Here is a 24,758-nt window from a genome sequence, read left to right on the forward strand (position 1 = left end):
AAATCAACAACAAGAAAAAACTGCAAAAAACACAAACACGTGGAGACTAAACAACATGCTACTAAACAACCAATGGATCACTGACGAAATCACAGAGGAATTAAAAAATACCTGGCAGCAAATGACAACAAAGATATGACACTCCAAAACCTATGGGATGCAGCAAAAGCTGTTCTCAGAGGAAATATTATAGCAATACAAGCCCACCTCAGGAAACAAGAAAAAGATCAAATAAACAACATAACTTTACAGCTAAAGCAGCTCGAGAGAGAAGAACAGACAAGACCTAAAGTTAGTGGAAGGAAAGAAATCATGAAAATCAGAGCAGAAATCAATGAAATAGAAACAAAAAAAACCATAGAAAAGATCAATGAAACAAAAAGCTGGTTCTTTGAAAAGATCAACAAAATTGATAACCCTTAGCCAGACTTATCAAGCAAACAAGAGAGAGGACTCAAATCAATAAAATTAGAAAGGAAAAAGGAGAAGTAACAACGGACATCACAGAAATACAAAGGGTCATAAGAGACTACTATATGCAACTATATGCCAATAAAATGGAAAACCTAGAGGAAATGGACAAATTCTTAGAAAAGTACAATCTTCCAAGACTAAACCAAGATGAAATAGAAAAGATGAATGGACCAATCAATCACAAGAACTGAAATTGAAACTGTGATTAAAAAACTTCCAACAAACAAAAGTCCAGGACTAGATGGCTTCAGAGGCAAATTCTATCAAACATTTAGAGAAGAGCTAACACCTATCCTTCTGAAACTATTTAAAAAATTGCGGAGGGGAGTTCCCGTCATGGCGCAGTGGTTAACGAATCCGACTAGGAACCATGAGGTTGCGGGTTCGGTCCCTGCCCTTGCTCAGTGGGTTAACGATCTGGCGTTGCCGTGAGCTGTGGTGTAGGTTGCAGACGCGGCTCGGATCCGGCGTTGCTGTGGCTCTGGCGTAGGCCGGTGGCTACAGCTCCGATTCAACCCCTAGCCTGGGAACCTCCATATGCCGCAGGAGCGGCCCAAGAAATAGCAACAACAACAACAACAAAAAGACAAAAGACAAAAAAAAAAAAAAAAAAAAAAAAAAAAAAAAAAAAAAATTGCGGAGGAAGGGACACTCCCAAACTCATTCTATGAGGCCACCATCACCCTGATACCAAAACCAGACAAAGATACCACAAAAAAAGAAAACTACAGGCCAATTTTGCTGATGAACATCAACGCAAAAATCCTCAACAAAATACTAGCAAACCACGTCCAACAATACATTAAAAGGATTATACATTATGATCAAGCAGGATTTAACCAAGGGATGCAAGGGTTCTCCAATACCCGCAAATCCATCAGTGTGATACACCACAATAACAAACTGAAGAACAAAAACCATACGATCCTCTCAACAGATGCAGAAAAAGCCTTTGACCAAATCCAACACCTATTTCTGATAAAAACCCTTCAGAAAATGGGCATAGAGGGAACCCACCTCAACATGATAAAGGCCACATATGACAAACCCACAGCGAACATCATTCTCAATGGTGAAAAGCTGAAAGAATTCCCGCTGAGATCAGGAACAAGACAAGGATGTCCGCTCTCGCCACTACTCTTCAACATAGTTCTGGAAGTCCTAGCCACAGCAATCAGAGAAGTAAAAGAAATAAAAGGGATCCAAATTGGAAAGGAAGAAGTAAAACTACCACTATTTGCAGATGACATGATACCATACCTAGAGAATCCTAAAGACTCTACCAGAAAACTGTTAGAGCTCATCCACGAATTTGGCAGAGTCGCAGGATACAAAATTAATACACAGAAATCAATGGCATCTCTATACACTAACAATGAAAGAGCAGAAAAAGAAGTTAGGCAAGCAATCCCATTTACCATCGCATCCAAAAGAATACCTAGGAGTAAACCTACCTAAAGAGACAAGACACCTGTACTCTGAAAACTGTAAGACACTGATGAAAGAAATCAAAGTTGACACAAATAGATGGAAAGACATACCATGCTCGTGGATTGGAAGAGTTAATATTATCAAAATGACTATACGACCTGAGGCAATCTACAGATTCAGTGCAAGCCCTATCAAATTACCAAGGACATTTTTCACAGAACTCAAACAAAATATTTTAAAGGTTGTTTGGAAGCACAAAAGACCCAGAATAGCCAAAGCCATCCTGAGAAAGAAAAATGGAGCTGGAGGAATCAGGCTCCTGGACTTCAGACTATACTACAAAGCAACAGTCATCAAAACCACATGGTACTGGCACAAAGACAGAAATGAAGATCAGTGGAACAGGACAGAAAGCCCAGAGTTAAACCCACACACCTACAGCCCACTAATCTATGACAAAGGAGGCAAGACTATGCAATGGAGAAAGGACAGCTTGTTCAATAAGTGGTGCTGGGAAAACTGGACAGCCACATGGAAAAGAATGAAATCAGAACACTCCCTAACACCATACACAAAAATAAACTCCAAATGGATTAAAGACCTAGATATAAGACCAGACACTATAAAACTCTTAGAGGAAAACATAGGCCAAACACTCTCTGAAATAAACAACAGCAACATCTTCTCAATCCACCTCTTAGAGTATTGACAATACAAACAAAAATAAACAAATGGGACCTAATGAAACTTCAAAGTTTCTGCACAGCAAAGGAAACCCTCAAGAAAATGAAAAGACAACCCACAGAATGGGAGAAAATATTTGCAAAGGAAGCTATTGACAAGGGATTAATCTCCAAAATTTATAAACACCTTCTGCAGCTCAATATGAAAAAAACAAACTACCCCATCAAAAAAGGGGCAGAAGATCTAGACAGACAATTTTCCAAAGAAGGTATACGGATGGCCAAAAAACACATGAAGAGATGTTCAACATCACTCATTATTAGAGAAATGCAAATCAAATCCACCATGAGGTACCAAGTTACACCAGCCAGAATGGCCATCGTCAAAAAGTCTACAAACAATAAGTGCTGGAGAGGGTGTGGAGAAAAGGGAACCCTAGCACACTGTTGGTGGGAATGTAAATTGGTGCAACCACTGTGGAAAGCAGTATGGAGATGCCTCAGAAAGCTAAAAATAGAATTACCATTTGATCCAGCAATCCCACTCCTGGGCATCTATCCAGAGAAAACCATAACTCGCAAAGACACATGTACTCCAATGTTCATTGCAGCACTATTTACAATAGCCAAGGCATGGAAACAACCTAAATGTCCTTCGACAGAGGAGTGGATCAACAAGATGTGGTATATATACACAATGGAATATTACTCAGCCATTAAAATGAATGAAATACCAGCATTTTTAGCAACATGGATGGACCTAGAAATGATCATGCTAAGTGAAGTCAGTCATACAATGAGACACCAACATAAATGCTTTCACTGACATGTGGAATCTGAAAAAAGGACAGACAGAACTTCTTTGCAGAACAGATGCTGACTCACAGTCATTGAAAAACTTATGGTCTCTGGAGGAAACAGTTTGGGGGTGGGGGGATGTGCTTGGGCTGTGGGATGGAAATCCTGTGAAATCAGATTGTTATGATCATTATACAACTACAGATGTGATAAATTCATTTGAGTAATAAAAAAAATAGCAAAAAAAAAAACCACACAAAAAAACAAAAAACATAAACCTCAAGGCCGTATATCTCTGGATCAGATCCACTTCACGCCATTCTGTTCTTTGCTCTCTCCATTCCAGCTACACTACTGGTCTCCCATGCTTCTATCATTATAGTATAAAAATGATTATGACTTAATGTGCGTTTATCATGTGCTCAATGGTTTTCATGCATTATCTCATGTATTCCTCACAAGACAAATACAACTGATATTCCTATTTTATGGATGAGGAAACTGATACTTAAAGGAATTAAGTAATTTGCCCAGGATTTTACAGCTACTTAAGTGGCTATGCCAAGATACAAATGCAGATCTGATCCTGAGTTCATTATACCTGTTTCCTCAGATCTGCACTCTTCAACTACATTTAGTTTATCCTGGTACTACTGATGATACCTTGCACATATTATCTACATAGCAATGTTCAATCTGGTTTTCGTACGTTGTAAAAAATTATTTCTACCCACAACTATGTAGAGAAGACTTACTCCTAATTTCTCTAACCCATCCAGTACAGAAAAGTAAAAGGTTACAATATCTCTAAACCTATGACTATGGAATTTGAACTTGTAATTTTTTTTCAAAATATCAAAAACAAAATACCAACAGGCTTTTAAAATAATGTTTCTGATACATTCAATGAACACAGAGAGAAATTAAGTTTGGAAAGACCCTTAGGGATTACTCTGATTTATCATTTTGTTTTATAAATAAGCAATCTGAAATTTGAAACTCAAATTAAATGTCCTGTCCAAGTTGCAGAGCCAGCTAACAGCAATGTCAGAACTATTAGCTTCCAATCCAGTGCTTTCTGTTACAGCATATTCCAATCAACTGGATAGACTCAAGAGTTTTAATAGCTTATGTGTCAAACAAAAAGATTTTAAAGAAACAGTAAAAAACAACTTATATTAAAGAATCTCTTTCTAATTAACATCATATTGGCAATAAAGTTTTCCTTCCACTCAAAGTGGCTTATTATGTGCATTTTGAATTTAGAAAAAAAAAAGAAATAAAGAGAATACCTTTTTAGTCCATCTTTTTACTCCATTATATCCTTTGGTTACCAGCTGTCTATGAAAAAAGCTGTTGAAGAAGTGAACCTAGAAGGATATCAAATACAAGCACTCACATTATATTAGGCTGTGCCCAGCCTTAACTGCAAAAGAAAATGAAAATATAAAAATCCCTGAATGTAAGACAGACAAAAAAAAAGAAAAAAAATGAGGAAAAGTTTCATCTTAAAAATGATGACCAGGGAGTTCCTGTCATGGCTCTGGAGTAATGAACCCAACTAGTAATCCATGAGGACACAGGTTCGATCCTTGGCCTTGCTCTTGCTCAGTGGGTTAAGGATCTGGCGTTGCCATGAGCTGTAGTGTAGGTCAGAGATGTGGCTCAGAGCCCATGTTGCTGTGGCTGTGGTGTAGGCCAGCAGCTGCAGCTCAAATTTGATCTCTAGCCTAGAAACTTCCATATGCCGTGGGTGAGGCCCTTTTAGACAGGAAAAAAAAAAAAAAGACCAATGCGATTGGTGGCATCTGCAACACCAGGACACAGGTGGGTTAGGGGGGGGGCTGTAGGTCACAACTATGGCTTGGATCTGATCCCTGGCCCAGGAACTCCATATGCTGTGGGACAGCACCCTCCCCTAAAAAGACCAAACATACATTACATGATTCAAAGAAGAATGTTTCAATTTTTCCTTAGAGTAACCTTATAGCTGTAGTGCATAGTTAGAACTGGAATAGGGCAGTAAATAGACTGCCTTAATCCAGTCAGACAAAGAGGAAATAATAAGTGATAAAGTTGAAAGAATGAGGTAACAATTACCTTGAACTCCAGGTATATGGATTACAAAACTAACCCCCATCTGAAGGATGTTGATTTGGAGACTTCTCTAGTCATGACAACTATAAAAAGACCTTAGCATGATCATTTCTAGCACTGAAAAAAGTTACCCTAGTCATATGGAGCATCATGTCCTGCACCCTTGGCTTTATCAGCTTGACTAAGATAGGCAAGCATACTATGGTCTTAAAGTGTTCACTTAGTAACTTTAGTAACACTAACTTGAGATGATAAAACTGTTCCCGCAGCTGAGGTTCTCAGGGTGTGGCCATCAGATCAGCATCACCTGAGAATTTGTTATAATGTAAATTCTCAGACCCTACTCCAGACCTACTAAAGCAGAAACTATGTGAGTGGGGTCAGCACTCTGGTTTCTAAAGATTCTGATGCACATTTGTTATGAGAACCATGCAGCTTAAGGTATCAATTACAATAGGCTTATAGTAGCTATCTCTAGGCAGTGATTCTCCAATTTTGAGTGCCTCAAAATCTGGAGGGCTTGTTAAAATACAAATCACAGTTCCCCACCTCCAATTTCTAATTCAGTAGGTGTGAGCTGTATCCACAAATCTGCATTCCTAGTAAATTCCTAGGTGATTCTGATGCTGCTGGTTTGGGGGTTACACTGAGAAACATCACCTTAGTACTTTTTTCATCCAGTGAAGGTTTAGAATTAAATGTGGTGGTAATGAAGGGAAATTACACTATTGAAATTAATCCTTTCATGGTAAATATCATCTGTATGTTCATATTTAAACTTTCTGATGATTAAGAGAATTTGACAGAATAGAGAATCTGACAGATTAACTTCATGATTCCAACTTAAAATGTATTAACAGATTTTTGATTTTAAGTAGAAAGTTATGAATTTTGTCTATGTTAATATTGTTGGAATCTGAGATTGTTTACCTGTGTAAATTATTAGATTTATAAATGTTCATAAATTACTTGGAAAGGTTTTGCTTGTTGAAATTAAAGGCTGCCCCATCAGGCAATTTGAGTACTCAGAAAGCAAATTTAATACATTGAAAAAATAGCTTTGATATGTAACTAATAAGCTCTTAAGGGAATTGTAGAGTTTGTGTTTTAATTCAAGAATAAGCAAAGATGTATACTATTTTACTACATTTTTAAAGGGAGGGACATTAAGTTAAATTTAAAAGCTCAAAGCAGGGAGTTCCCGTTGTGGCGCAGTGGTTAACGAATCCGCCTAGGAACCATGAGGTTGCGGGTTTGGTCCCTGCCCTTGCTCAGTGGGTTAATGATCCGGCGTTGCCGTGAGCTGTGGCGTAGGTTGCAGACTCGGCTCGGATCCCGCATTGCTGTGGCTCTGGCGTAGGCCAGTGGCTACAGCTCCGATTGGACCCCTAGCCTGGGAACCTCCACATGCCGTGGGAGCAGCCCAAGAAATAGCAAAAAAAGACCAAAAAAAAAAAGCTCAAAGCAAATAGTCTTTTTTTGTGAATTTCCCCACTGGAAAAAAAATCCTCCTCAAGACAGCAAAAAACACACCCACTCTGAAACAAATAAGCAGAAAAACACTGGCATCCTGACTTTCTTATGGTGAAATGATTTTATAGAACTTATTCCCAACCCTAGCACATGATCAAGACAAAAAACCTTTTTAAGAGTTCCCATTGTCACTCAGCGGTAGCAAACCCGACGACTTATCCATGAAGATGTGGGTTCGATCCTTGGCCTCACTCAGTGGGTTAGAGATCTGGCATTGCCATGAGCTGTGTGTGGTGTGGGTCACAGATGCAGCTCAGATTCCTCATTGCTGTGGCTGTGGCGTGGGCCTGCGGCTGCAGCTGATTTGACCCCTAGCCTGGGAACCTCCATATGCTGCAGATATGGCCTAAAAAGAAAAAAAAAAAAAAACTTTTAAAAAAATCTAAGAAATATAAAATAATTGCATAAAGTTAAACACAAAATTCTTCCTTTAATACACAGGACTCTTTCTCCTGAAGAGGAAGTTTTCACTTACTTTGTCTGGGACTGCATCCATTATCAGCTCACCATACATATTAATGACCTATAAAAAGTCAACATAAAACCAGCTTACTAATCCTATAAAATTCAGAGAACATCCTACTCAGAAATGAATAACATATTGCTGCTATGCTCAGTAATCAAACCTTTCAGACACTGGGTTGCTAAATGAGTCACTTGAGTAAGGAATAAAGAATTCTTGATTCCAAAAGATAACTGTGAGGCCAATACAGAGGTTATTAATCTATTTTATTGTTCAACATCCTCTGCAACTTTTCTACGCTGACAATATACTAACCTGGTCGTTCAGCCAATTCTGACCATCGAGGGTTGCCAGATCGTCCATATCCAGCATGTGCTTATTGTAGAAGACGCGGAAGTTGCATTTTTGATGTCTGGCCCGATAGTTTGTTATTTCCCTATTGATAAAAGGTTTTCTGAAACAGAAATATTTTGAAAGAAAAGGTAAAGAAAACATAAGCTCAACTTGATTTATTGATAAATATTTGGCTTGTTTTTTTTTAAATAAAGAGAAAAGATATATAAGCCAACAATTTTCTTTTCAAGGGCTTAAGCATCATTGACAAACCTATTAGAAAAGTCTTCATTAAAGACATCTTTCAATCTTCCAAGGACATCTTTTTCACTGAGTGGGACCAAACTGCCATACTTCTTCATAACCTCATCTAGGAATCCTTAAATAAAGCAAGGAAGAAAAATTAAGTCGGAAAAGGCGTTTTCAGCAAAGTCACTATCCCAATACTTAACCTATACACAACACTTTACATTTAACCCGTATTACTAAATGTACATGCTATAAAAAAAAAACCTTTCCAAAGTTATGTTTTGTTAAAAAATTAAAATCAATCAATCAAGCAGGCCCTCAGCTTTCCAAGCTAGACAGAAATGCTCCAAGGCATCATTTCACATTGGATTTGTAAGATACTAATGTACTGTTGGAAAGAGAATGGCTAGCTGAAATTAAAGACTGACATATTTCAATAGAATCCTATCTCCGAAAGCTAAAATCTAAAGGGCTTAATCACCTGGTTAAATGTATCCACTGCATTTGGTAATTGAAGAAATTATCTTTTTAAAAAATCACAAAGGGAATTGTTGGGGACACTCATTGCATTTATTATTTGATAAAGGTATGAAATTTCACATCTCGTAACAAGGGACAAATTCTAAGGCAATTTTTATATCATACAATTTGATAGTTATTCTACTCATGATACTGCATAAACCTATGAGGTTAGCTTAACTCGATAAGAGCTGGTAAGGCATATTTTATGTTTTTGGTGAGGCATACTTTAAAAGAGGAAATAGGATTAAAGGATAACTCCTTGACCACAATACAGGCTGATCTTCTGGTCAATTTAAGGAATATGTATATGCATTTTAATAGCTTCCAAGAGGATCCACTGAAGAAATATACCTAAAAATACCCTAGGGAATAAAATCAGGACATTATTTCTAAGTGAATTCACAGAAGCTGAGGAAAGGTTTAGAGGGTCACAGATGTGCAGATATGACTCACCCTATTCATGATGCTGACTGGGGAGAGCAGCAGTCTGGCTAACCAACAGTCTGACAGTTAAGTCCACTGAGTTAGGATGGAAGAAACGAGGACTGTTAGTCAATTACTTTACCCAGCCCCCTTTCTAACTTTGAAAATGGCCTCTGCTAAGCCATTATAAATATAAAATGGACAGGAATGATCATAACAGAGTAACTATCCTGGGAATGGAGTGTTTTGTATGGGAGAGGAGCAAACAAAGGTGTGAAAAATCTGCTCCTGTTAGTCTCCCACTAGAGTGGCTCCCAATTTGAAAAGCTTAAGACAAGAGCATAGTAAGCAGGACTGGTTTGCTTATGCCTGGTTTAGGCATACAGAAGACAGAAAGGGAGTTTCATGTTCCAGTTCAGTCAAAGTAGGAGATGAAGATTTTGGGGCTTCTAAACTAGGAAGCCACTCAACCTATGTTTGCCTACAGAACGCTAAGCATAGCCTTGTGTCTGCATGGAAAAGTAGACCCAAATAAAAGATAAAGAATCCCAACATTTGAGAAACTGCATTTAAGAAATAAATTCTACACAAATATATTGCTCCTAATAACAAAAAATTAAACTTTAGGCCCAGCAACCTTAATTGAGACTCCTCAAATAAGAAATAGCAGAACTCCAATCGTGATGGTGTAGTACGACGAGAAACTTACCTCCTCCTATAAATACATCAAAAATACACCTATAAATGGAACAAGTCTGCAGAAAACATACTGAACATTAGCAGAAGACCTCAAACATCTGTAAAGACAAGAAAGATCTTGTCCTATGCCACAGCCACAGCCACTTGGGAGCCAACCCGCGTCTACAACCTATACCACAGCTTGTGGCAACGCTGGATCCTTAACCCACTGAACAAGGCCAGGGATCAAATCAGCACCCTCATGGAGCCTAATCAGGTTGGTTAACCGCTGAGCCACGAAGGGAACTCTCTGTGCTCTGGCCCCACCTCCATGGGCCGCAGGAGAGCAACACCTCAGCCAGCTCCCCAGCCCCAGCCATCACCTTGGCTGGCTCCCATGCCCCAGCCACCACCTCAGCAGGTGCCAGAAACAGATGCCTACAAGTTAGGCACATGCAGAGGTGGGGCTGAAACCACAGCTAAGCCCAGGGGCTGTACAACTTGGAGAGCAGACCTGAAATCTCTCCCCAAGGCTGCAGGAGCCTCAGATTTACACCTCCACCTCTGGCTTTCTAAATTTAGCACCTGAGGGCATCCAAGCGGATAACGGGTGGTCCTATGTCTGGGACAGGTCTGGCTTTTGCAGCTGTGGGCTTTGGGGGCACAAACACTCAAGGGCTGGGCCAGGCCAGGTTCTAAGCTGCCTCCATAGCTTCCACAGCAGGTCTAAGTGCATAACTACTGCTGTCCTGGGACCTGACTTCAGTAGACCTACGCTGGTGGGCTTGTTGAAAACAACACCTGAGAGATACCCAGGCAAATTGCCAGCATTCCCACAGTTGAGGCAGGGCCAAGAGCAGTACCAACAACAGTGTATTTGTGGAATTCCCATTGTGGCTCGGTAGTAACAAACTTGACTAATATCCATGAAGATGCAAGTTCGATCCTGGGCCTCACCCAGTGGGGTAAGGATCCAGCGTTGCCATGAGCTGTGGTGTAGGTCACAGAAGCAGCTTGGATCCCACGTTGCTATGGCATAGGCTGGTAGCTGTGGCGCCAATTCAACCTCTTGCCTGGGAACGTCCACAGGCTGCAGGTGTGGCCCTAAAAAGCAAAAAAACAAACAAAAAAAGTTTGTGAGCCCCCACAACACAACAGGTGACAGCTGACATAACAAAGCACATAGATCAGCAAGACAACTCTGACAGAGGAATACTCAGAGGCTTCTCCCCCACTGGGAGTGTTCCAATCCCACCTATCTTACACTGCAGCTCAGAAACGCATCTAGGGGCTTTTAATATAACTACTAGGAAGGAGACCATGACCCTGACAGGGCAGGGACAACAAAACAGCAAAGAGGAAGCCTTGTTCAATATCCAGTGCAGGCTCTGGTCCTAACACCAATCATACCTCCTGTCAAGGGGCTAACAGCCAGCAAACACTGAGGGAAGAGGTAGGTGGTAAGCATCCATGCTAAAAACAACCCTCACACCAAAAAATATTAAACCCACATAGGCTACCAAGGAAGGTTCCCACATAAACAGCCCTCAAAGGAGTTCCCTGATGGTTCACACGTGAAGGATCTGGCACTGTCACTGCTGTGGCTCTGGTTACTGCTATGTCTTGCATTCGATCCCTGGTCTGGTAACTTGTGCATGCCACGGATGCAGCCAAAAATAATTTTAAAAATTAGCCCTCCAAGACCACAGTAGGTAACTGTTTCTCCTAAACTCATACAGCAAGAGAAATATAAGTTCAATGAAAAAGCAGAGGAACCCCTTCCAAATAAGATCAAGAGAATTCCTCTCAAAGAACAAACAATGAAACAGACCTCCTCAGTTTAACAGACATCAAGTTTAAAAAGGAGATAATGAAAACACTGAAGGAATTAAGAAAGGATATCAAGTGAAATGCAGATTACTGTAAAAAGGAACTAAAAACTAAAGGAAGGAGGCAAGAAAATTAAAAAATTCACTTGCAGAGATGAAAGCTGAACTAAAGGCAAGAATAGCAGAATGAATAATGCAGAATGAGAAAGCAATCTGGAAGACAGAACAATGGAAATTGCTCAATCAGAACAACAGACAGAAACCCAAATAAAAAAAAAAAGAAAAAGAAAGAAAACAATGTAAGAGACCTATGGGATAATAAAATCTACTTATACAGGGATCCCAGAAGGAGAAGAGAAAAGGGCACTGAAAACAGATTTGAAGAAATTATAGCTGAAGACGTCCCAAACCTAAAGGTAACAGGTATTCAGGTGCTGGAAGTACAGAAGGCCCCAATAAGAAGAACCCAAAGAGACCTACACCAAGACATATTACAATAAATAAAAATGGCAAAAGTTAAAGAGAGGATTCTAAATGCAGCAAGAGAAGAACAGAGTTGATTACAAGGGAACCCCCCATAAGGCTACGAGCTGATTTCTCTACACGAACACTGCAAGACAGAAGAGAGTGGCAAGATATATTAAGGTCCAGAAAAGGAAAAATATGCAATCTAGGATACCCTACCCAACAAGATTATCATTTAAAATAGAAGGAGAGGAGTTCCTGCTGTGGAACAGTAAGTTAAGAATCCAACTGCAGTGGCTTGGGTTGCTGCAGAACTTTGGGTTTGATCCCTGGCCCAGCACAGTGAGATAAAGGATCCAGTGTGGCTGCAGCTGAGGTATAGGTTGCAGCTACAGCTTGGATTCAATCCCTCATCCAGGAACTTCCATATGTCACAGATGAGGCCTTCAAAAAAAAAAAAAGAGTTCCCGTCATGGCTCAGTGGTTAACGAATCCAACTAGGAACCATGAGGTTGCAGGTTCGGTCCCTGCCCTTGCTCAGTGGGTTAACGATCCGGCGTTGCTGTGAGCTGTGGTGTAGGTTGCAGATGCGGCTTGGATCCCGAGTTGCTGTGGCTCTGGCGTAGGCTGGTGGCTACAGCTCTGATTCGACCCCTAGCCTGGGAACCTCCATATGCCATGGGAGCAGCCCAAGAAATGGCAAAAAGACAAAAAAAAAAAAAAAAAAAATAGAAGGTTAAAGAATTTCTCAGACAACTCAAAACTAAAAGAATGCATCAATACTAAGCCTATCCTAAAGGAAATATTGAAGGTCTTCTCTAAATAGAAAAGATGAATCTATAAGAAAGAGAATATCATAATTGGGAAGTAAATCACTTAAGTCGGTACACATATTTTAAAAATTAAAAAAAAAATCTGTGAAAATGATGATAACCACAACAAACAGCAAAAGGATGAACATGAAGGTGTAAAAGAGTACATCAAAATCATAAAATGTGGTGGAGGAAAAGTAAGAAAATGTACTTTTTTTCTAGAACGTGTTTGAGCCTATCTGACTATCAGTCTAAAGCAGGTAGATACAGGAAGGGGCTAACATACTTGAAAAACAGGGCAACCACAAATCAAAAACATACAATAGATTCACAAAAGCAAAAAAGAAGAAAACATAAGCATAATGCAAAAGAAAATCAGCAGGGAGTTCCCATCACGGCTCAGCAGTTACCAAACCCAACTAGGACCCATGAGGATGTGGCTTCCATCCATGGCCTCACTTATTGGGTTAAAGATCCAGCACTGCTGTGAGCCATGGTGTAGGTCGAAGATGTGGCTTGGATACCACATTGCTGTGGCTATGGCATAGACAGGCAGCTGTAGCTCTGATCTGACCCCTAGCCTGAGAACCTCCATATGCTGGGTGTGGCCCAAAAAACAAAAGAAAGAGAGGAATTACCGTTGTGGCTCAATGGTTAATGAATCCGACGAGGAACCATGATGTTCCGGGTTCAATCCCTGGCCTTGCTCAGTGGGTTAAGGATCAAGCGTTGCCGTGAGCTGTGGTGTAGGTCACAGATGTGGCTCAAATCCCCATTTGCTGTGGTTCTGGTGTAGACCAGAGGCTACAGCTCCGATTAGATCCCTAGCTTGGGAACCTCCATATGCTGAGGGTACACCCCTAGAAAAGGCAAAAAGAAAGAAAGAAAGAAAGAAAGAAAGTCAACAAATCAAAAAAGGAAACAAAAAGAAAATAGGGGTCACAATACTTTTAACATACAAAATAGACATTAAAATAATTGCTATAAAGAAAGATAAAGAGGGACACTATACAATGATAAAAGGATCAGTACAAGGAGAGGATATTATACTCATCAACATATATAATATGCACCCAACACAGGAGTACTTGAATACATAAAACAAATACTGAGACATGAAAGGAGAAACTGATGAGAATACAATAGTAGTAGCAGACTTTAACACCTTGTTCACATCAATGGACATATTTTTGAGAAAGAAAATCAACAAGGCAACAGAGATTCTAAATGTACATAAAACAGATTTCATTGATATCTTTAAGACATTACATCCAAAAAAAGCAGAATATTCATTCTTTTCTAGTGCATATGGAACATTCACTAGGACTGACCATATCCTAGGGCACAAATTTAAAAGGCTAGAAATTATTTCAAGCATCTCTTCCAACCACAACAGCATGGAACTAGAAATCAACCATAGAAAAACAAATGAGAGAAAAACAATTACACTGAGACTAAACAACATGCTAGTGAAAAACCAATGGTTCAACAAGGAAACCAAAGAGGAAATTCAAAAATATCCTGAGAAAAATGACAATGAAAACACAACCATACAAAATCTATGGGACACAGCAAAAGCAGTTGTTAAAGGCAAGTTGAAAGCAATACAGGTCTTCCTCAAAAGAAAAATCTCAGGAGTTCCTGTTGTGGCACAGTGGTTAATGAATCCGACTAGGAACCATGAGGTTACGGGTTCGATCCCTGGCCTTGCTCAGTGGGTTGAGGATCCGGTGTTACCATGAGCTGTGGCGTAGGTCGAAGACACGGCTCAGATCTGGCGTTGCTGTGACTCTGGAGTAGGCCGGCAGCTACAGCTCTGATTGGGCCCCTAGCCTGGGAACCTCCATATGCTGCAGGAGCAGCCCTAGAAAAGGCAAAAAAAAAAAAAAAACCTCAAATAAATAACCTAAGCTACTATAACCTAAAAGCATTAGAACAAAACTTAAAATCAGCAGAAGGGAAATAATAAAGATCAGAGAAGGAATAAATAAAAGATTTTAAAACAATAGAAAAAAATAAATAAAAATAAGAGCTGGTTCTTTGAAAGTGTAAAAAAAAAATTAACAAACCTCTGGCCATGCTCACCAAAAAGAAAAGAGAGAGAACCCAAATAAAATAAGAAATGAAAAAGGAGAAATATCACCAATACTTCAGAAACACAAATAACCACAAGAGAACACTATACAGTTATATGCCAACAAATTCAACATCTAAAAAAAATGGACAACTTTCTAGAAACATACAGCCCACCAAAACTGAATCAAGAAGAAACAGATAATTTGAACAGACTGATTACTAGAAGTGAAACAGAATCTGTACTTTTAAAAATTCCCTACAAAAGTCCAGGACTAGATGGCTTCTTAGGCAAATTCTACACCAAACACAAATGGAAGAATTTTTACCAATCCTTCTTAAACTGTTCCAAAAGACTGAAGAGGAAGGAACACTAACAAAGACATTCTATGAAGAGACCATCACCCTAATACCAAAACCAAAGATATCACCAAAAAAAAAAAAAAGTATAGACCAGTATCTTTGATGAATATAGATGTAAAAATTCTCAATAAAACATTAGCAAACCAAATTCAACAACATATCAAAAAGATCATACACCACAACCAAATGGGATTCATCTCAGGGTCACAATGATGGTTTAACATACACAAATCAATCAATATGATATACCACATTAACAAAAGAAAAGACAAAAACCAGAGTTTCTGTTGTGGCTCAGCCATAACGAACCCGAATATTATCCATGAGGACATGGGTTTGATCCCTAGCCTCATTCAGTGGGTTAAAGATCTGGTGTTGCCCTGAACTGTGTAGGTCACAGACACAGCCTGAAACCTGCATTGCTGTGGCTGTGGTATAGGCCAGCAGCCACGGCTCCAATTGACCCCTAGCCTGGGAACTTCCATATAGGAGGCCCTAAAAAGCAAAAAACAATGAATTAATTAATCAAATAAAACAAAGGATCCAGTGTTGCCTCAGCTGAAGCATAGGTTGCTGCTCAGATTCAATCCCTAGCCTGGGAACTTCCACATGCCATGGGTGTGGCCATTAAAATAAAGAAATACGGAGTTCCCGTCATGGCGCAGTGGTTAACGAATCCGACTAGGAACCACGAGGTTGCGGGTTCGGTCCCTGCCCTTGCTCAGTGGGTTAACGATCCAGCGTTGCTGTGAGCTGTGGTGTAGGTTGCAGACGCGGCTCGGATCTTGCGTTGCTGTGGCTCTGGCGTAGGCCGGTGGCTACAGCTCCGATTCGACCCCTAGCCTGGGAACCTCCATATGCCGCTGGAGCGGCCCAAGAAATCTCAAAAAAAAGACAAAAAAAAAAATAAAAAATAAAAATAAATAAATAAATAAGTAAAGAAATACATACATACATGAAAATAAATAAGATGGTTATACCACCCAAAGCAATCTACAGATTTAATGTGATATCTATCAAATTACCCATGGTATTTTTCACAGAACTAGAACCAATAATCCTAAAGTATATATAGAACCTTTAAAGGCTCAGAATTGCCAAAGCAGTCCTGAGGAAAAAGAACAAAGCAGGAGGCACGGCCCTCCCAAACTTTGGACCATTGTATGAAGCTACAGCAATCAAAATGGCATGGTAATGGAGTTCTTGTTGTGGCTCAGTGGTTAACAAACCCAACTAGTATCCACAAGGACTTGGGTTCGATCCCTGGCCTCACCCACTGGGTTAAGGATCTGGCATTGCTGTGAGCTATGGCATAGCTTGAAGACGAGGCTCAGATCCCATGGTGCTGTGGCTGTGGAGGAGGCTGACAGCCACAGCACTGATTCAACCCCTAGCCTGGGAACCTCCATATGCCTCAGGTGCAGCCCCAAAAAACAGACAGTCAGACAGACAGACAGATAGCATGGTCTCGTCACAAAAACAGACATATGAATCAAAGGAAGAGAACATGAGCCCAGAAATAAACCCACACACCTATGGACAATTACTCTTCAACAAAGGAGGCAAGAATATACAATGGGGAAAAGAGAATCTTCAGCAAGCAGTACTGGGAAAGTTGGACAGCTGCATGTAAACCAATGAAGTTAGAACACACTCTCACACCTACATAAACTCAAAATAGCTTAAAGACTTAAATATACAATAAGACATCATAAAACTCCTAGAAAAGAACATGGGCAAAATATTACCTGACATCAATCATACCAGTGTTTTCTTAAGTCAGTCTCCCAAGGCAATAGACATAAAAGCAAAAATAAACAAATGGGACCTAATCAAACCTATAAGCTTTTGCGCAACAATGGAAGCCATAAACAAAAGACAACATATAGACTTGGAGAAAATACTTGCAAATGCTGAGACTGACAAGGGCTTAATCTCCCAAATATACAAACAACTCATATAATAATTTTTTAAAAGGCACATAAACAGATGCTCATCATTGCTAATTACTAGAGAAACGCAAATCAAGGAGTTCCCGTCATGATGCAGCAGAAATGAATCCAACTAAGAATTACGAGGTTTTGGCCTTCCTCAGTGGGTCAAGGATTTGGTGTTGCCGTGAGCTGTGGTGTAGGTTGTAGACACAGCTCGGATCTGGCGTTGCTGTGGCTCTGACGTAGACTGGTGGCTGTAGCTCCAATTGGACCCCTAGCCTGGGAACCTCCATGTGCCGCCAGTGTGGCCCTAAAAAGACAAAAAAGGGGGGGGGGCAAATCAAAACTGCAATGAGTTATCACCTCATACTGCTCAGAACGGTCATCATTAAATGTCTACAAATAATAAATGCTGGAGAGGGTGTGGAGAAACAGAATCATCCTCTTAGCCTTCGGTGGGAATGTAAACAGGTATAGCCACTATGGAAAACAGTATGGAGAGTCTTCAAAAAACTAAATACAGTTACCACAGGATCCAGCAATCCCACTCCTGGGCATATATCAGACAAAGCTATAATTCAAAAAGATACATGAATCCCTATGTTCATAGCAGCACTATTCACAATTGCCAAGACATGGGAACAACCTAAATGTCCAGTTACAGATAATCAATAAAGAATATGTGGTGGGAGTTCCCATCGTGGCGCAGCGGAAACAAATCTGACTAGGAACCATGAGGTTGCAGGTTTGATCCCTGGCCTCGCTCAGTGGGTTAAGGAAATGGTGTTGCCATGAGCTGTGGTTTAGCTTGCAGACACAGCTCGGATCTGGCGTTGCTGTGGCTGTGGTGTAGGCCAGCAGCTGTAGCTCTGATTGGACCCCTAGCCTGGGAACTTCCGTATGCCACGGGTGTGGCCCTAAAAAGCAAAAAGTGGTATTGGAATTTCCTGGTGACCTAGCTTAGCAGTTAAGGGCTTAGCATTCTCACTGCTGTCCTCATGCCATGGGTATGGCCAAAAAAAGAATATTACCCAGCCATTTAAAAGAATGAAATAATGCCATCTGCAGCAACATGGATGTACCCAGAGATTATCATACTAAGCGAAGTCAGAAAGAGCAAGACAAATACCATATGATACCACTTATGCAGAATCTAAAATACAACACAAATCAACATAACTATGAAACAACAACAGACTAACAGATATAGTAAACAGACTTGTGGTTGCCAAGGGGGTTGTGGGTGCAGGAGGGAAGGAATGGGAATCTGGGATTAACAGAGGCTAACTATTATATATAGGATGGATAAACAACAAGCTCCTACTCTATAGCATAGAGAACTATATTCAATATCCTGTGATTAAACCATAATGGAAAAGAATACAAAAAGAATAAATATATATGTATATATATCACGTATGTATAACTGAGTCACTTTGCTATATAGCATAAATTAACATAATATTGAAAATCAACAATGAAAAAAAAATCTTAATTAAAAAAAGGAAAGCAATCTCCTCTAGCAAGGGAAAATGGACCCTAATCCCAAACTTTTAACAAGAGGTGTCCTTATTAACAATGTTATTTTTGGATGGCAGTGTTTGGGAGATTTTAAGCTGTTTTATTTTTTCCTTTTATCCGTGTAGTTTTTTTTTTTGTTTGTTTTTGTTTTTTTTAATGGCCATACCTGAGGCATATGGAGGTCCCCACGCTAGGGGTCGAATCTGAGTTGCAGCTGCCAGCCTACACCACAGCCACAGCAATGCTGGATCTGAGCCATGTCTGTGACCTGGATCCTTAATTCTGAGCAAGCCCAAGGACTGAACCCACATTGTCATGCATACGAGTGTTTGTTTCCACTGAGCCACAAAGGGAACTCCTATCTGCATTTTTATGTTCACTTTCAGATGATTAACAAGGATTTCTAACTCAGTGGGAAGGCCCTACCTGGGATCTTCAAGGGTAACGCTAATAACAATGTCTCACTGATGCACAGCATTATTTCACTAGAACCAGAAGTAGACAACTCATGGGAGTTCCTGCTGTGGCACGGTGGGTTAAGAATCTGACTGCAGTGGCTCAGGTTGCTGTAGGGGTTTGAGATCAATCCGTGGCCTGGCAGAGTGGGTTAAAGGATCCAGGGTTGTCACAGCTGTGGCTCAGATTCAGTCCCTGGCCAGGGAACTTCCACATTCTGCAGGTGTGGCCATGAAACAACAAAAAAGCATTCATATGCCATGAACTAGTGTATTCATTGCATCCTTTTGACCACCCTATGTGTTAGATAGCGCCTTTACAAATGGAGGCTTAAGGAGGTTAGGTAACTTTCCCGAAGATCCTTAACTAGCATATGGCAGAACTAAGATTCTGATTATAGGTTATGCGATGACAGAAACTGAGTTGTTAATTACTATGTTGTGCCACTTCCAATGCAGGAAATACCTTATTATCTTTGCTCTACAAAAGCAACTTAGTTCTATTTTATCTTTCCCTTTTAATAGCCATGGGCCGAGAGTAACCTAGAAAAGAGACTTTTTAAAATTCACAATTTATCCACTTGCTTTCACTAAACCATGAACCCAAAAGGAAAATGCATTTGGAACACACAGTTTCTTTTACTCCAAAAGACTAAAATTTTAGTATGACCAAGAAACAAAGGATAAAACATTAGGAAAAAAACAAAATAAAATTCAAATTATAATCCCGCCAGCAAGTACATAGTATGAAAAACAAAAATTGAGGTGTTTTTTAAAATTTAAATTACTCATCATGTTATACCAACTGTGTCAGTTTTTTCTTGATATAACTGACAAGGGTCACTTGGATTACCATCCTACCCTAAAAGTGGAAAGGGTTTGTTGTGTTGTGCACTTAAGAAATGCAACCAGGAGCTCCCGTCATGGCGCAGTGGTTAACGAATCCGACTAGGAACCATGAGGTTGCGGGTTTGGTCCCTGGCCTTGCTCAGTGGGTTAGCGATCCAGCGTTGCCATGAGCTGTGGTGTAGGTTGCAGACGCGGCTTGGATCCAGCGTTGCTGTGGCTCTGGTGTAGGCAGGCAGCTACAGCTCCGATTGGACCCCTAGCCTGGGAACCTCCATATGCCTGGGAGCGGCCCAAGAAATAGCAAAAAGACAAAAAAAAAAAAAAGAAATGCAACCACTTGGTTCTCCAACAAAATACAATACGCATGTCAGGAAGGTCCCATACCAAAAATAAGAAAGGCATGAAATATCTAAGAATAAACTTAAGGAATGTGCAAAGTCTAAGTGAAAAGCACTATCAAGTCCTAGTAAGGGACACTGGTCAACAAATAGAATAATTCTTTGGTTTTTAGACAGGAAAACTTCAAATTAAAATAAATGCAACTTTCCCTAAATTGGTTTATTAATGTAATGCAATACCAATCAAAAGCCTTAGTTTAACTGAAAAACAAATCCAAAATTCATCTTGGGACAAAAATGTGAGAAATTCTGGGAGTTCCAGTCATGGCTCAGCAGTAACGAACCTGACTAGGATCCACGAGGATAAAGGTTTGATCCCTGGCCTCATTCAATGGGTTAAGGATCCAGCGTTGCTGTGAGCTGTGGTGTAGGTCACAGACTTGGCTCGGATCTTGTACTACTGTGGCTGTGGTGTAGGCTGGTGGCTGTAGCTCCAATTCAACCCCTAGCTTGGGAACTTCCATGTGCTGAGGGTGTGGCCCTAAAAAACAAAAATGTGAGAAATTCTTAGAAATTTTTGAAAAAGATTAAAGGGAGATGTGAATGAGGCAAGGGAGAAGGAGGACCTAGTCCCATCAAATTAGAAAACCAACTACAATAATTGAAGCAGCATAGTGCTGTCCCAGAAACAGAGAAATCAACCAAAAAGGAACCCAAATGGCAGGTAGCATCTCATAATCATAGGAAAAAAATGATTTAATCAAAATAGTGTTAGAACTAAATCTTTTATTCACAGGTGAAATTCATTTCGGTGTAAAGAATGTGGCAGGGATTCATCTTTACTTTCTTCCAAACAGATAAATGTAAAAATAATACATTACTAGTCTAAAAGAAAATAGGGTTGAATATTTTTATAATATTGAAATTTAATAATTTCACAAATTATTAAATTTCAAAAGTAATTTTGAAAAATAATTTTTAAAATTTTATAATTTTTGAAATGGGAACAAGATTTTTTTCTAGTACATGACCATAAACATGTTAAAATAAAAGTGGCAGACACCCCATGATTCCTTTAGAATTTTATGTCCTTATGACCACATGTTTTAAACACATTAGAAGCACTTCTTTTTCTTTTTGCTTTTAAGGGGCTGCACCCTCGGCATATAGAGGTTCCTGGGCTAGGAGCTGAATTGGAGCTACAGCTGCTGGCCTACACCACAGCCACAGCAACACAGGAACTGAGCCGCATCTGCGACCTGCACCACAGCTTGAGTCAACGCTGGATCCTTAACCCACTGATTGAGACCAGGGACTGAACCTGAAACCTCATGGATACTAGTCAGAATCATTTCCGATGTGCCACAAGGGAAACTCCTATACTCATTCTTATTGAAGCTATTTCCCATTCAATACATGAAGTTTTCTTTCCCCTAAGTCAATTCAAAACAATTTAGTAGTCCATTAAATCAATCTGCCCTATTTTAAGCAATTCCCTACTGATGACCCTTTAAGTTGTTAATTTTTAGCTCTCCATATAATGTTTAAAACAACTAAAACCCTCAACATATCCTTGTTCTTTGTTTCCTTAGAACACGTTTGCTAAAATTCAAGTTCCTGGGTCAAAGGATACACATATCTAAAACTTCAGTTGATGGACACTTGTGTACACTTTTTGGCTATTAGGAATAATGATGCTATGAACATTTGTGTACAAGTTTTCTTGTGTCTATTTGTTTCTAATTAAAATTTCAATTCATGTGGAATATACTGTGACACAGGAATCTATTTCTTTTCCCTCCAAAACAGCTAGTCTGAGTACAGAATTCTAGATTTTCCTATCCTCCCTCACATCTTTTAAGGTTGTCTCGCACAAACATAACACTACTGTGATTGCAAAATATCCAACTTGGTTTTGAAGGGAGTAACTTTTTGAACTTATGTTTCATCAGTTTATACAATATTTGATAACAATATCAAACAAAATATGAAACAAAAAAGTAAATTTTAAGTTCAACAGGTTCAATACAAAGTGAGCGTAACATATATTAGAGAAGAGCCAGAGTTCCCGTTGTGGCGCAGCAGAAACGAATCCAACTAGGAACCACGAGGTTGCAGGTTCGATCCCTTGCCTTGCTCAGTGGGTTAAAGATTCAGCATTGCCATGAGCTGTGGTGTAGGTCGCAGACACAGATCGGATCTGGCGTTGCTGTGGCTCTGGTGTAGGCTGGCAGCTGTAGCTTCGATTAGACCCCTAGCCTGGGAACCTCCATATGTCGCAGGTACAACCCTAAAATGCAAAAAAATAAAATTTTTTAAAAATATAGGGAGAAGGGCCAGCATTCAGCACACTAAAGAATTTAATATTGCTAATGCTATAAAGTAGATTAAGGGAATATCTATCGTACTATCCTATGTTCCTATTCTAATTGTTCTAACAATCCTAATTTCTCAGGTTTAGTTCTCTTATTTTTTCAGTCTGTCTCTTCCACTGTGTTGGCTTTACCCAAACGTTTGGTGATACATTATAGGTTTGTTTCTACTTGAGTGACTTGCTGGGTGCAGGAAAGGTTGTGACGGGCAGTAGCTTTGAACTATTTTTAATGCGGGCATGCTAAGAACTCCTAAAACTATTCTTCCGGAAAGGATTGTTCTTCATTCTTGCCAGATGTTACAAATAATGGGGAGGGGGAGAGAGAAATGGTCTGTCTCTCCATACCAACCTCTTGCTCTTACAACATCAGTGCTCTATGTCAATTACATCTCAATAAAATTAGGGGAGGGGAGAATTTCAGCTTGATAGCAGATATCCTCCTTGCTGATATGTTGCACAGGCAGGGAGAGATGCTTTTGTGGAGATTTTCCAAGTCCTCAGTCTTTTCCCATGGGTCTCCCTCTTCCTCTCCACCATCTCCAGAAATGGGAACCCTCAGTGTTGCACCATTTTCCTGTGTTAATCTTCCTTCTGCCACTGGGGCTCCCCTTTGAAACCTCTACTTTCTTTCTTTTTTTTTTTTTTTTAATTTTCCCACTGTACAGCAAGGGGGTCAGGTTATCCTTAGATGTATACATTGCAGTTACAGTTTTTTCCCCCACCCTTTCTTCTGTTGCGACATGAGTATCTAGACATAGTTCTCAATGCTAATCAGCAGGATCTCCTTGTAAATCTATTCTAGGTTGTGTCTGAGAAACCTCTACTTTCTGCCTTGTTCAGTTTCTGCTTTTGATCCACCAAAACTGAGTATGCAGATACATATGCTTTTAATAATACTTTTCATAATTTCTATGGATTTGGTAGGAAAAAGAGAGTCCATGGGCTTACTTCATCTTCTTGAACTTGGAACTGCTATGGGTTTCTGAGATATTCTTTACTAATTGAAAGACATCTTCCTTTTCTTTTTCTTTTTTTGGCCATACCCACAGCATGTGGAAAATTCCTGGGCCAGGGACCGAATCCAAATTGCAGTTGTGACTTGCGCCATAGCCACAGCAACACCAGATACTTAACCTGCTGCACTACAAGGGAACTTCCAGGAAATTTTCTAAGCAATATAAACAACAAAGGAAGCTAAGCTTTAATAACAGGCTTTCGGTACTTGATGAGATGCCATGATTTTTCTCCTTTAGCCTATTAAAATTAATTACATTACAGGTCACTAACTGAATTCTGTAAAAACTTCTATGTTTTCAGATCATGCTATAGTTTTACTATAGCACATACTCAATTCTGGAGTTCCCATCGTGGCCCAGTGGTTGGCGAACCCAACTAACATCCATGAGAACTCGGGTTTGATCCCTGGCCTTGCTCAGTGGGTTAAGGATCCAGTGTTGCCGTGAGCTGTTGTGTAGGTCGCAGACATGGCTTGGACCCCGAGTTGCTGTGGCTGTGGCACAGGCCATGCACTACAGCCCCCTAGCCTGGGAACCTCCATATGCTGTGGGTGAGGCCCTAAGACAAAAAAAAAAAAGACCAAAAAAAAACCCCCCAAAAAACCCATACTTGATTTTATCAACTGTTTTTGGAAATGCTACATCTATAAGTTAATTGGCATTTGTGGGTAAATGCTAACTTTTTCAGGTTTACAAATCAAAGTTCTCCTAAGCTAATAGCAGGAAAATTTGTCCATTCTAGGACAGTATAAACAACAGAAATTTTTTTTTTTTAAGATTTTCTAGGACTCTGTACTTTGTCTTTTTGTGGGGAAGGCTTTGTATACATACTTATTGGTTGAGGAAACAAAATGTTCAAAATTATTTAAGCCACCAAAAAGTAACTCTCCCAATGCCCCAGAAAAAGCCATTTATAACAATTTTATACATCTGCCTAGATATGTCCTATACAAACACAAGTGCACACATATATACATGTACTCACATTACATATGTGCATGTATATATTTTAACAAAATGGCATTTCTGTTTTGTGACTTGTTTT

The 24,758-nt window shown here is 39.8% G+C and overlaps 1 protein-coding gene across 3 annotated transcripts in view; it reads right to left on the reverse strand.

Moving 5' to 3' along the window:
• SENP5 (SUMO1/sentrin specific peptidase 5) overlaps positions 1–24,758 on the reverse strand; it is a 73,443-nt gene that overhangs the window by 24,888 nt on the left and 23,797 nt on the right. For all 3 annotated transcript variants that reach the window (XM_005670098.3, XM_005670099.3, XM_013982324.2), the window contains 4 exons: positions 8,086–8,191; positions 7,795–7,933; positions 7,492–7,539; positions 4,679–4,756 (listed from right to left, as the gene is read on the reverse strand). In XM_005670098.3, coding sequence (XP_005670155.2) covers positions 4,679–4,756; positions 7,492–7,539; positions 7,795–7,933; positions 8,086–8,191 — 371 coding nt within the window. The remainder of the gene's footprint in view (positions 1–4,678; positions 4,757–7,491; positions 7,540–7,794; positions 7,934–8,085; positions 8,192–24,758) is intronic.

The sequence above is a fragment of the Sus scrofa genome, chromosome 13 (genome assembly GCF_000003025.6).
Source record: "Sus scrofa isolate TJ Tabasco breed Duroc chromosome 13, Sscrofa11.1, whole genome shotgun sequence".
Taxonomy (NCBI): Eukaryota; Metazoa; Chordata; class Mammalia; order Artiodactyla; family Suidae; genus Sus; species Sus scrofa.